Raw genomic sequence first — 14,241 nt, forward strand, 5'->3', positions numbered from 1 at the left:
GCTATATAAATATTAGTTATTGTTTTTATTATTGTCACACCTCCCTTTTATACTTCTATCTCAAAGATCCAACCTCTCTTTGTCAATGGGAAGAATTTTAGATTAGGGTGGAGTCAGGGAGAACCAAGGTTTTAATTCTTCCTACAAACTTAAATAACTGTATGACCACAAATAAGACACTAAAATTTTGGAGCCTCAGTGTCCTCGTCTATTAAATAGAACTAGCCATAGTACTCACTTCACAGGGTTGGCAACAGAATAAAATGAGATGTTATATTCAAAGTATTTTGCCCAAAGCACTATGTAATCTTCAAATAAGTATCATTTTAATACCTATGGCTGGGGCCAGGCTTGTCCATTAACAGAAATTCATTGAAACATGGGACAATTTCTTTGCTCCAAAACATCTTCCCCCTGAAATTCTTCCCTTTGCCAAATGGACTGAAATTTCAGCAATCATTTGGGCTATTATAGGAAAAGTACTTGATTCTTTAAAGCACTATAAAATGTGAATTATTATTTTTATTACTGTCACTGGTATATATAAAGCAGATTTTTACTAATATATTAATAGGCTACTAATTATGATGTAATTGTTATGGTTCAGTCATATCCAATTCTTCATGAAATCATTTGAGGTTTTCTTGGCTAAGGTACTAGAGTGGTGGTTTGCCATTTCTTTGACAGATGAAGAAACTGAGACAAATGGGGGGAGAGGGAGAGAAAGAAGGGTGTTAAGTAACTTGCCCAAAGTCACACAACTAGTGTCTAAGCCCATATTTGAACTTAGGTTTTCCTGCCTCTAGGCTTACTGTTCTATCCAATATGCCACCCAGCTACCCATGATATATAATCATTTCACATCATTAAATGTAATGAAAACAAGATTTTCTTACTCCAAAAATTTCACTATAAATCCAGTACTACCTTTCACCAATACCCATCAGCTATAGATATATTCTATTTTGCCTAGAATCTGTATTCCTGAAAAGATGTGACAAATAATGAATTATTTTAAATTCAACAGGGAAGTTATTGTTTAGGGAAAAAAAACCCCACAATGAATACTATTGTAAAAAGCAAAGAACCATAACCTCCTTTTCTGATTTTGTGAATCACTTGATCTCTCTAAAGAGATCATTTGAATAAGGGAATTATAATATTTCATATTACTTTCTTCAGAGTGTCAAATGAGTTAGGTTAGATCAAAGGCTTTTGTAAATTAAGGCCTAAAGATCAGCCAGTAATTATTTAATTGACTTCAAGTACTGCAAGTGATAAGAGTTTTGAAAGATGACTTACCTACCCTTATAATGGTTTAATGACTTGGGGAAGTTTTCTCTAGGGAGGAGTTTGCAAGTGGAAAAAATCAATTCCCAAATTGGCATAGGAGGTTAATATAAAGGAGAGCTGAATTCTGTTTTCAATTCAATTAAACAAACAGTTAAGTATGTACTGTGTGTAAAGAAACTTTTCTGTTCTTTTTGTTGTTGCTTTGGCAAAACAAAAACAAAAAACAAACAAACAAACAAAAACCCCACTGACTTTTATAGTCTAATAGCAGTGATTTAGAAAATGTCAATTAAAGTAGTATGTCCTACTAACCTAATATAAACTTTAAAATTTATTTTTTTCTTTTTTAGCCTCCTACCAAGTCAATCAAAATCAATAGATTTTGTTCATTTATTTGCCTCTGCTATCTTCTTGTCCTGATCAATTTTTTTTCACTCATTAAAAGTGATTTGGGCTCTTGAAATAACTTCATTCAATACTAAACCCAAATTAATTCTATCTCTGTGATACTATACCTTATTTGACAATCTTAAAAATGACTGCTCTATTTGCAAATGGAATAATTTTGTATATGAGCTAGAGCAGAAAGAGAAGACTGGTTTTGTTCTAACATTTTAGTTGACAAACCCATCATAATTTTCTTTTAAGACAACAATTTACTAATTTAACTTTAGAATATATTGAAGAATTATGTAGCCACCCATATCATAGCATTTCAGTGGCACCAAGGGAGCCATATCTCTCCTCTCCAATGACTTAAAATTTCTAGAAAATGATAAACCCTAAGTCAACCTATATACGTAGGTGAGTGTGTAATCCCACTCACAGGTCTTGATAGAGGTGAGAAGTTAAAATCTATGGGAACCCAAATCTAGACAATCGATGCTTTCCCTTGTTTAAACACCTTTTACAGATCTAAAGGCATTTTGTTAGTTTGTGAATATAAAAATCTAAAATTCATTTTTTTTAATAAATTAAGGAAAGATTTATTTTTCATTCTTGCAAGAATGGGTGTCTTGGTTAGTAGATATACCTTTGAAACTCCAAAGGCTGGATTTTATTTTCTATCCTGAAGCACAAATCCCTCCCCAGATTTCCCCATTAATTGGATGTTGCTAAAATTTATTTTTGCTCTAATATTTATTAAAATATTGACCATTTAGAAATTATAGATTTTAGCCCTAAAAGATATTTTAGAAATCATTTCATCTAAACTCTCCATTTTATAGTTAAGAAAACTGAGATCCAGAGGGTTAAAATGACCTGATTTGTCCAAGGTCCCATAGTAAGTAACAGAGTTCCAGTTATAGGAGACCAAAAAAAAAGATTTGGGTTACAGTAACACTTTTTTCCTGATACTCTCTTTTTTTTGGTGGATAGGAAAGATACAAAAATGACATATCTCTCCCTCTCTCCCTCTCTCTCTCTCCTTCTCTCCTCTCTCTCTCTCTCTCTCTCTCTCTCACACACACACACACACACACACACACACACACACACACACACACCCCTGGTAGTATAATCTGTTCCATCTCACATGAGGACTAAATCAGTCTTTCCCCAGTGAAACAAACTAACCTAAAATGTAATAATATGCACCTCATCCCATCCTTTCATCTAGGGGAACTTTGTGATTGAATTCAGACTAAAATGGTATTGACTAATTGCAGAATAGCAAAAAGAATGTCTGATTTGAAACCAGAGGATCTGGATTTGAATTTGGACTCCGGAACTTCTTATTTATGTGACCTTGTGGGTCACTTAGCCTTTTTAGGCCTGAATTTCTCCATCTTTTAATTGGGGAGATTAGATTAGATGAAGGACCTTCAAGGTCCTTTCTAAAGCTATGATCATATCCTCTGCTAACAGATGATTTCTTAAAAGCATCAGAATTGGAAATAACAAAAGAGAACAGGTGGAAGAAAAAAAATGTAGAGAATTTGGAGGTACTAAAGAAACCATCAAATTCCCAATTTTGCTAAGAGCCAATCAAATCTTTCAAGAAAATAGGTCTTATGGTAACTAATTTTCTGGTAGGTGTGGATGTTATTGCAACATGATTCTTTCCTTTTCCTCTGCAAATGCATTAACTTAAAATAATTAGATAGCTGTCTCTAAAAACAGACAGCAATATCTCAATGGGTTACTTTACCATTCCCCCAAGGATTTTGAAACAAGTGAAATATGGTTAAAATGATTATCAAGGGAAGTCTTGATCAATAGGGACAGCTCACCCTATTTTGTTTCCAACTTATTGTCCCCATTTTATAGATAATGAAACTATTGATCTAGGGAGATTAAATGACTTGTCCTGTGAGGTTGTGGAGGTGTGTTATTATATTCATTTTATAGATGAGAAAACTGAGACTCAGAGGAGTTAAATGGTCACCCATGTTCTCTAAGGTGAGTCGGAATTTTAATTCAAGTCTTTTGACTCCACTTCCATTTCATTTTCTGATTGACTACTGCAAGAAGAAAGTATCACACTGGAGTAGTAAACCTTCTGAAGGAATTTAAGGGGAGGAGAGGGAGAGAAATGGTATTATAGAACAAATTCCAAATTGTATATTACTCACTGATGCTAAATAATGTTTTAGAAATCAGATGCTAGTGGAAAGAGCAGTTGTTCTGACTGGCTATAGTTTGAGGATGCCTCCTAAATCAGGGAAGGTTAAAAAGTATTTGACTAGAAGTTGAAATTACTGCCTCATATTGTTTTACAGTCCGATGTGAGATTGATAATGACCTGACAGAATTCAATGTTTTAAAGAAAAGCATTAAAGTCAACAAAGAGTCACAAAGGAAAAATATTCGAGGTGGATTCCTAAGACTGAGACGTATTCTTCAAGAAAAAGAGAAATCCCTTGTGGAACAACTAGAGAATATGGAAGGATGCAGGCAGAAGGAAATTGAAAAATATGTGTGTACCACGACTATTAAAATTAAGGAAATGGATGGACTTATTGAGTTTTGTAAAGAAGCTTTGAAAGAGACAGGTCAGGTGGCATTTCTACAGTCTGCTAAATCTTTGGTAGACCAAATAGAGGAGGGAATACAAAATACATATCGGCCTGACCCACAACTTAAGGTCAGCAGCATGGAGGTCCTTCATTTGAATTTCACAGAGTTGGCAAATTCATTACATGCCATTTTCCCTAGCCAGCAACTAAAAGATTCATGCTCTGGTGATTTTTCACCCGGTCCCTATCCTGTGCATTCTGAAATGATGATTACTCGAAGAGTCACCTTCAGTACCCAAAATGTTACCAATCGCCAAATATTTCAACGTACCTACTCTTCACAGTCCCTCCCAGGATGCCCTGCTGAGAAGAATAAAACAGGATTTGAAATGTATGGAAGAACACAATCCATCTCCACTCCCAGGGGCACCGAAGGCTTCTTTACTTACTGGGTAGCACCTACTGAAGATCAGAGCTTTTGTTCCACCCCTCCAGAAGGGGCAAAAGTCCAGACCTACAGCAGCTTCCACAACTGGTATATCAGCAACGAAGGGAATTTGAAAGTTCCAGGGCTCCTTGTCATCTACCAGACACTGGTGTATCCAAGAGCTGCCAAAGTAAGTCTTCTCTCTTCCGCATTTTATGAGATTAGTGCTGGGACAGTAGGAAGGGGTCATGGTTATGCTTACAATGGTTGATAGGAAAAGTAGATCAGACTTTGAAGAATAAGCCACATTATACAGCTGCCCAGAAACTAATTTGTATCTAAAAGCTTATATTCACTTATAATGAGAAATATTGCTGACTAGCAGACATTAAAGCAGTCACCATTTTCTCCTCAAGTAGGTCATCCTACTTGGGAAACCAAATCAATCTCAACAGATTGTTTAAATCAATTATTTGGGAACCTCATCCATTTGGAATATAGCTAAGATTAAAAACACAACAACAAAAGAAAGACTCCTGAGTAGACAAAATATATATCACAAAGTAAAACTGAAAATATTCCTAAGTTGTAGCTGGAAGTCATCTTGTCCAGGACCCTTCTCATTTTACAGGTGAAGAAATTGAGATCTCCTCCCCTCCCACCCCACCAAAAAAATTAAATTACTTGCCTAAGGTCACACATTTAATTAGTGGCACAGCTAGAATTCAATCCTAGGCCTTCTGACTCATGATCTGTTGCTCACTCCTGGTATTATCATTGCTCAGAACTTTGAGCTGGTTTGGTTTAGTGCTAACTTTAGACTCATTTATAAACAAAGCTCAGCTATGTTTGCTATCCCACTCAAGCTAGCAAAAAAAAAAAAATCTTAAAGGAAAGAGAGGGGAAAGGATATTGCTAAAGGCAAAGACACTGACAAATAACAGGAAAGAAGTAATTGCAAAAAGTAATGCATCAAATCTAATAGGGAGAAAATATAAACACAAGAACTCAGCAATTTTATCAATATAATACCATTTAATGTAGGAGTTGGGAGAATTTGGCCCATTATACTTTTTTGTAGCTCTTAATATCAATGTATTTACATTATTTTTTTAGGGATGGCTGCATCACTAGCAAAAAAAAAAAATTAAACATTCACTTTATTTAAGAAAGCAAGAGAGTTTATTCTCCAAATATTTCTAAACAAAAAGGTTAAGATTAAAAAAAAAATTGTACTTAAAGAGAGAAGTTTCTATCTGGAAAATGTGGAAATAGTTCTTTTTGATATGACACCTTTGGTAACTTCCTAATACCTATAAGATAAAAGAATTTTTTTTTTTAAAATGCGGCTCCAATCTTTCTCTCCAGACAGTTCCCATCACAACAACTATAATCCAGCCAAATTTGACTACTGGTTATTCTCTAGTCATACCTTGCTCTCCCACCTCTGTTGACTCCTATGAATTCTTTCTTCAAATTCTACCTTTTTAAAAATGTTTTCTTTAAGGTTCTACTCAGACCCCATCTCCTCTCCTAACTCTTCTCTTATTCCCAACAATTAATTCACACCTTCCTCAAATTTCTTTTTTCCTGGTTCTCATCTTTGCCCAATTGTACTGGAGCTTGTATTATACTTACTTGTATAAGTCTGCCCTAGTGAATTGTGAGTTTCTTGAGGGAAATAACTGAGTTATTTTTAAACTCTGTCTCTATTCCAATTCCTTGATATATAGTGCCTTGCACATAAGAAAAATTATTATTTCTCTTTTGTATTTAATAACTAATTATTGAATTCAGACCAAGGTTTTCCTCCTTTTTTATTTCCTCATTTAGAAATTTCTCAGGCAGCCTTTGAAGTATAGGGCTGATTCTGAAAGGAAATGCATTGTTCCTGATATATAGCAGATATTTAAAAAATATTTATTAATTGATTGATTATGATTCTTAACTAAAATTGGCACCAATATTATTCCCATTTAAAATCATACATCCTTCTGATAGGCAAGTGGAAGAGCTCCCTTTTTTTCAGGTGCAAAAGGTAAAGTTAGGTGAATTAATGGATTCTGGTCCATAGTGTTTTGTAAGAGGGCCTGCCAACCTCCCACCAGCCTTGGACATAGCACAGGGCACGGCTCAGGTAATCTGAGGGTAGCCTTGTAAGGATGAACAATATGGTACTAGGAGGAAGGGGGTTCCACCCTAAGGAGCAACGTGACAGTTCACAGGAGAGGCATGTGCCAGACCTTAGAGGGGAGGACCTTGGATATCCTAATGAGGAAGAGAATGCACACAACATATCTACGTGTAGCTTCCTGTAGAGAATCATGTATCTACTATAGGCTAGGAAGTGATTATGTATGAAGTAGTACCTAGAAACAAGCACCAAGATGATAAAATGACCTGCAGTCTTTGTAATAAACGGAGTCTTACACCACCTGACTCTCACCCCTCATTGCTCACAGTCTTCACCATTGCAAGTGGCAGTGTTGGTCACATAAGGGAGTTAGGGCAGAGACCCCTAACAGTGTTTTGCTTAGAGAAGTGTGAACTCCTCCTTTTATCAGATAGATGATAGGGATATAGATAATTCTCTTTGACCAAAACTGAGTGATCAGTCCTGTCCCTCAGCTTCTCATTAGAATAACCCTACCTTTTATTAAAATATTTATTCTTTTCATTACTTGTTAACCAATCAGAATTGATTTCCATCCTCAAGTATACCTCTCCTTTTTCTAAGCATTATAAGTATCGAAGATTTCACAGTTTAGCTTTTTGGGGTCATGAAGATGACAAATGAGCCCATTTGGTTGACCTACTTGCAGCAATGGTTGATAAAAATTGATTACAATTTACCCAGAAACTCTTGAAATTTTTTCTGGAGACACATGTCAGATTCAATAAATGTTTAATGAACTGCATTGTTTAATTTTTCCATCAATAGAATCAGAGCAAAGAAAAGATAACCCTGCTATAAGAGCTATAATTCTTATCATGAGAGCAACTGCCAGCTTAGAGACTGATTCCCTCAGTCATTCACTACTGGAATCCCACTGTCAAAGCTTCCCTCCAAGCTCCCTTTCTTCAGGATTCCAAAGTGCCCTTTTAGGAATTAGGACTGCATGATAAGTCATCATTTAAAAAAAAAAAAAAAAAAAAAAAAAAAAAAAAAAAAAAAAAGCTCAGATGAATCACCCAACAAACATTTATTAAATATTTATTTTGTGTGAGCTATTATGCAAGGTTCTGGTAATACATATACTAAGAATGAAAAAAAATCCCTACCAGCCAAGTAACCTAAATGCTAATGAATATCAGTAGGTGATTTACAGCTAACAAAGTTCTTTACTAATAAAGATACAGGTTTATAGCAAAAGTCAGTAGAAGCCTGGATACTTCAAGGAAAAATATTCAGGAAGTATGAATTTATCTTTGAGCATCTGATTGCATCCTGTCAAAGAGGAAGCCCTTCTACCTGCCTCTAGACATGGGATTTTAAATAGAAAAAAACATTGGTGCCAGTTTTAGTCAATGAATCATAATCAATTAATCAACATTTATTAAGCACCTACTATATGGCAGGCATAATGGGATATAAAAAGAGGAAGTTCCTCTGTCCTCACAGAAACAACAAGCATAAAACAAGCAAAATAACAAATAAATATATACAAAGCAAACTAAATATAGAATAAATAGGAAATCATTAACCGAGAGAAGACAATAGAATTGAGTGATTAGGAAAGGCTTCCTATAAAAGACAGGATTTTAGTTGAGAACTAAAGGAAACCAAGGAAGTCAGTAAGTGAAGTTAAAGAGGAGAGTGTTCCAGACATAGGGGACAGCCAAAGAAAATCTTCCAGAACAGAGAGAGACACTATCTTCTTCAGTAACAGCTAAGAGGCCAGTGTCACTGGATCAGAGGGTACATGTAGGAGAAGTAAGGTATAAGAAAGCTGAAAAGATAAAAGGTGGGATCCAGGTTATGAAAAACTTTGTATGTCAAATGGACCATTTTGCATTTGATTCTGGACTAGAGTAGAGAGACAAGACAGGCTGACCTATCAGCAAGCTGTGCAGTAGTCCAGTTGTGAGGTGTGATTTGAACTTAGAAGTCTCTACTCCAAACCAGTGGCTTTTCTTATTAGATACAGCTCTTACCAAAAGCCAAAAGTAAATAAATGGTTAAATCAAAAAATCATGAATTCATATCGAATTTGCTGATTATTAATGTTCTTTAACTGTTTTATGTGTGTCTGTGTAAAAATGCATTCTTCTCTCAGAACAGAAGCAATCATTTCAAATCCCTGAGCTCTATACACCAGAAAATAGTGTGACCTACCAAAAGGTCACTTTACCTAATCTACCTCCAAATTGCTGCTTGAATTTGGGGAAATGACATAATTCTTCCATTTTGCCTCACTTTAACTGCCAGTATCATGAGTTACATTATTCACTAGTATTAGATCAAAATTAATGATTCTTATGGTCTAATATCCTCATGAGTGGCCTATGTACATTGATTGCATGAAATAAATTTGTCTGAAGCAATATTTTGGTGGGCACTCAAGGTACTATCTGCCTTAAAAAATGTCCCTACCATATGGAAGGAGAATTGAATTTATAATGTTATTCCTATGTGATCTCATTAACTGAGGTGAAGATTATAGAATTTTCATTTAACACTCATTGTTTATTTTTAATAAATTTCATATTATTTTAAAAATAGTATCATGAAGAAGAAGTTGGCTTGTAATCAAGAAATAAAAGACAGGGATAAATAGAAATTTTTCTGGATGGAAAAGAACAAACAATAAAACTAAAGCTAAAAAGAATCTAAGATATTATCTAGTTCCAATTCCTTCCTTTTACAGAGGAAATATAGATCCAAAGTATGAAGTGACTTGCTCAGGATCATCATACAAATAGAATTTTAATCTCAGGTTCTTTGACTCTAAAACCTCTACTATACTATTTTTTCCAATCTTATATAATATTTGCAAAAGTCTTTTGGAAGATGGAATATATCATGAAATCTCCAAGTTGGAAAATGATAAACTCACCTTACAATTAAAAAAAAAGCTAAATGGGAGTAAGCAGTATAGGAAGAAGGCAAGAGTGGATCTATAAATGGTAACCAAGCCTGAATGTGGGCAAGTTTAAAGTCTCATTTAGGGAATACAAGAAACAGCATGAAATAGTGGATAGAGAGATTTGACCTTGGAATCTGGAAGACTTGGAATTAATTTGTTTGCTTTTGTGATCTCAGACAAGTCATTTAATTTAACTTCTCCATGCCCTGGGCAAATATGTGAAACCATAGCTTTGCAGAACAGTTGACTATCTGCACTGGTAGAGAAAATTTCCTGACCAATATCAATCAAGTCAATCAATCAGTCAACAAATAAGCATTTATTATATTCCAGACATTTTACTTGGTATTGAGGGGCAGAGAGAGTAATGGAAGGGGAAGAGAAATAGGAAAGCTAAAACTATACATTGCCTGCCTTCAGAGAACCTCACATTATGTTAAAAAAAAAAAAAAAAAAAAAAAAAAAACCAAATACAAGGTGAATGGAAGTGGAGAATCAGGGAAGGCTTTCATGTGAAGGGTGTTATGGGAAAGAATCTAAGTGATTCTGAGAGGCAGAGCTGAGTTGAGATGAGAGACAGCTAATGACAAGACAGACAGAAAATGGATTTTTGTGTATGAGGAAAAGCAAGAAGATCAGTTTGGTTGAATTAAGAGTACAAAGAAGGAAAGGAACAAGCATTTATTAAGAATGTTTTAATGAATCAAATAATATAATAGGTACTTTTCAGACATGATCTCATTTGATGGTAATATGTAAGTAGTTTGGGATCATATTGTGAGAGGCTTTTATGTTGCCTCCATAAAAAGCTGCTTGAATTATAGTTTGCTTCATTTGTAAATTTAAGATCTAGGAGGGGGAATTAAGTATTCTTTTTGACTGTTCCTTGAATACACTGATTTGCCGTGTCACTAAGGCCAAAAAGCTAAAGGAATTAACATCATCAGGAAAGATTTCATACACAACAGAAAATATTCTCTCCTTAATATAATTCATTTCAACAAACATTTATTAAACACCCACTATGAGCCAGAAAAATTTTGTGTCAGGCAATGGGGAAACAGCCAAAAATCATACATTTCTCACCCTCAAGAACTTGGTAGAAACAGAAATAGAATAAAATATACATGGAATAATTTCAGATACTATAACTTCCATTCAGTATCAGTTCTTTGAGGATCACTCAAATCAGCAAGCATTAATTAGACACTACACTGTGCTAAGCACTGAAGAAAACAAAGTAAAAGGCAGGACAATTCCTACTTTCAAGGAACTTGCTTCTATCATAGGGAAACAAAGATAAGCAAAAAGCAAACCATATATCAAATAAATACAAGTAATTACTGGGTAGAAGCAGCACCATCAAGTTGGGGAACACAGAAAAAGCCTCTTGTAGGAGGTCAATTGTAGCATCTTGAGGTAGTAGGGAGCCCTTCCAGCTTCTAGACCTGGGAAATGGCACAATCACACTATTCTTGCAAATGAGTCACTGTAGGGAAGATGATTTAGTCAGGGAAAGGCTGAATACTGAAGGCCTTTTAGATAGGGGGCATGGCAACAGTTCCAACAAGAGGTAATAAAGGCCTAAATTAGGTTGCCTGTGGTATGAGGTCGGAAAGGTGACAGGTGTGGCAGATGTTGTGGAGGTGAAAAATAAGAAAAGGCTAAGTTAGAGCCCGAGGCATTTCCATATTCCTAGAGTTCTTCAATACATACTGGAGAAATGATAGAATGTCTTCTGCCAAGTCACTGCCTATTAAGGAGGACTTAAAGGAACTTAAAACTTAGTTCCAGGAAGGACTAACCTTAAAGTCAAGAAAACTATTTCTGACATATATGTTCTAACATATATAACTGGCTATGTTATGCTGAGCAAGTTATTTAAACTCTCAATGCTCTAGGCAACTCTAAGGCTGTAAGTTGCAGAAAAGGTGGCAACCTGCACTGGAAGAGGAAGTTGCCCTGTACCTATCCTTATTCTGCTGTTGTAATGTAGAGCTAGCTCCAGTCCTCCAAGATTATGCCAGAGTAAGTTCTAGCATATTCAACCAACTTGGAATGGCTTTGAATATAGAGTCTGAGCAAGAATCTATACCTGATGTCTGAAGAGCAGCTAGCTAAGTAATGAACTCATTACCAGTAAGTTGTAAACAGCATATTCTTTTGCTATAGAATTCCAATTGCTATTAAAGAGATATAGTCATTAAGAATAAAACTAGCTTTAAGGGGGTAGAACTTAATTTCTATATAAAATGGTTTTTGCCTAACCAATTAATGTTGATGTCAGAAAGAATATTTCAAAACATGTTCATTGGTGCGCCTATCAAAGAAAAAGTACTGAGCTCAATAGCTCATGAGTGTGAATCAATGTAGCATTTCATGCATTCTCAAAATACTTTTTAAAAAATGCTACTATTTTGGCCCTATTTGGGACATGTTAAGTGATATTATTAGTATATTTAACACATTTGCATAGCCTTTTCAAAGTTTACAAAATGATTTTTCAACGCAGAAGCCTTATGATGCAGATAATAGTGCAAAGTGCTATTATCTCCATTTTACAAATGAAGCAATTCAAAACAAAAGGTTAGCTTACTAGTCTATGGTTTCACAAATATTAATTGTTCAATCCAAGGGTCATGTGTTAAATCTTCATTATGTCAGTCTTTGTTATTCTGGAAGGAGTAGCCAACAGCTCAGTGCCATAGATATTCAAACTAAACCAAAAGTAGCAATAAATATAAGCTCTATAAATTGTGGGAAGGGTTTGGGATAGGAAAGCATAAACCCTGGCCTTCATACTAGAGCCATGCAGATTTCTTTTTCCTTCACAGATTTACTGGACATGTCCCACAGAAGACGTGGATTATTTTGAGATGGAATTCTATGAACTTATTGTTTGTCCTCCCAATAGCATCCGGACAGAACTTTGTGGACACATACGAGATATAATGCAACAGAATCTGGAACTACATAATCTAACTCCTGGCACAGAATATCTATTTAAAGTCCGTGCAGTCAATGAAAATGGACCAGGAGAATGGAGCGATATATGTAAGGTACTGTGAGCGCTCTCTCTCTGCTGGTTTTCCTTATCCAGCTCCTTTTTCTAAGTTTTATGTGACTTACTTCCATTGGTCCTAGGATAGGAAGAGGTCTGTACTTTCAGCAAACTGAACAGGAGACCAGATAATTATTCCAAAATGATTGGATTGTTCCTGTCTAAAAGACTTCTAAGTGATTTTAGTTATGATTTTCCCTTCAACCCTAGGAAAAAGATGCTGAATAGTAATAAAATATAAAATGTTTAGAGTGAGAAAGAACTTCAAAAACTCTTGTTTGAGCTCTGCATTTCATACATGAAGAAAACAGGATCTAGGGAAATTTACATGAAAATAAATAATATGATTGAAAGGACAAGAGAGTCAGACTCTTCCTCCTGAGCTCTTTTTCAAATATTTACAAAATTTACGGAATCTCTCCAATTGAAAGGGGACAGTGAAGACTCTCTGGTCCAATTCATCTCTTAATTTTCAGATACTTCTAATTGTTATGAAATCGGTCCTTTCTTCACATTTTATTCCTCTGCATCTTTTACACAGTACTGTCTTCTAGTACCCAAGTGTACCTATGTTCCTTCTTCATCAAAACAGCCCTTTAAACATTTAAAGACAACTTTCATGTCCTCTCATTAGACTTTTTCTTCTCCAGGCTGAAGATCCTCAACCCTTCAACTGATTCTTTCCAGGACATCTGTTCTAATCACCCACTTCTGAATATCCCGTAGGTTGTCAATTAACAAATCAGTAAATAAACATTAAGCACATACTATGTGCCAGAGATTATCCTAAGCCCTAGGGATACAAAAAAAGAAGCAAAAGTTAGTCCCAGACTTCAAGGGTATCTCCTAAAATGCTACCCCAGAACTGAATGCAATTATCCAGATGTAGTCTGATCAAGGATGAGTTGAACAAGATTATCCCCTTCCTCATCCTGAGCACTCTCTGCCTCTCCTAATAGCCTAAGACAGTGCTAACTGTTTTGATTATCTTATTATGCTATGTCATATCCAGCCAAAGACCTGTGAAGTTGATGTTTAAGCCCAAGAGAACAATTTTACATTTATTTCTACTGAATTTCATCTTACTAGATTCAACCCATTTTTGATTGTTAATTCAACCCACTTACTTTTTTAACAAAAAATAATTTTAATTCTGTCATTCAAAGTATTGACTATTCTCCCCAGCTATGTATTATCTAAAAATGTGATAGGTGTGCACCTATACATCTATCCAAATTACTGATTAAAATATCAAATAGCAGAATAGTAAGGGCAGATCCCTGCTATCCTTCCTTAAAGATCTTAAAGATCTTCAGATTTGACAGCCTGTTAATGACTTCTCATGGGATTCAATCACTCAACCACTTCTGAATCCATTTAACAGCACTAGAATTTAGACCATATGTCTCTACC

The 14,241-nt window shown here is 35.2% G+C and overlaps 1 protein-coding gene across 2 annotated transcripts in view; it reads left to right on the forward strand.

Moving 5' to 3' along the window:
• TRIM42 (tripartite motif containing 42) overlaps positions 1–14,241 on the forward strand; it is a 55,319-nt gene that overhangs the window by 22,114 nt on the left and 18,964 nt on the right. Inside the window, exons 3-4 of one of the 2 annotated variants that reach the window (XM_031959831.1) lie at positions 4,017–4,870; positions 12,682–12,823. In XM_031959831.1, the coding sequence (XP_031815691.1) occupies positions 4,017–4,870; positions 12,682–12,744 (917 nt within the window). In that variant the 3' untranslated portion in view covers positions 12,745–12,823. Of the gene's footprint in view, positions 1–4,016; positions 4,871–12,601; positions 12,827–14,241 lie in introns of those variants that run through there. The other variant, XM_031959830.1, reaches the window with a different exon arrangement.

The sequence above is a fragment of the Sarcophilus harrisii genome, chromosome 3 (assembly GCF_902635505.1).
Source record: "Sarcophilus harrisii chromosome 3, mSarHar1.11, whole genome shotgun sequence".
In the NCBI taxonomy this organism is placed as follows: Eukaryota; Metazoa; Chordata; class Mammalia; order Dasyuromorphia; family Dasyuridae; genus Sarcophilus; species Sarcophilus harrisii.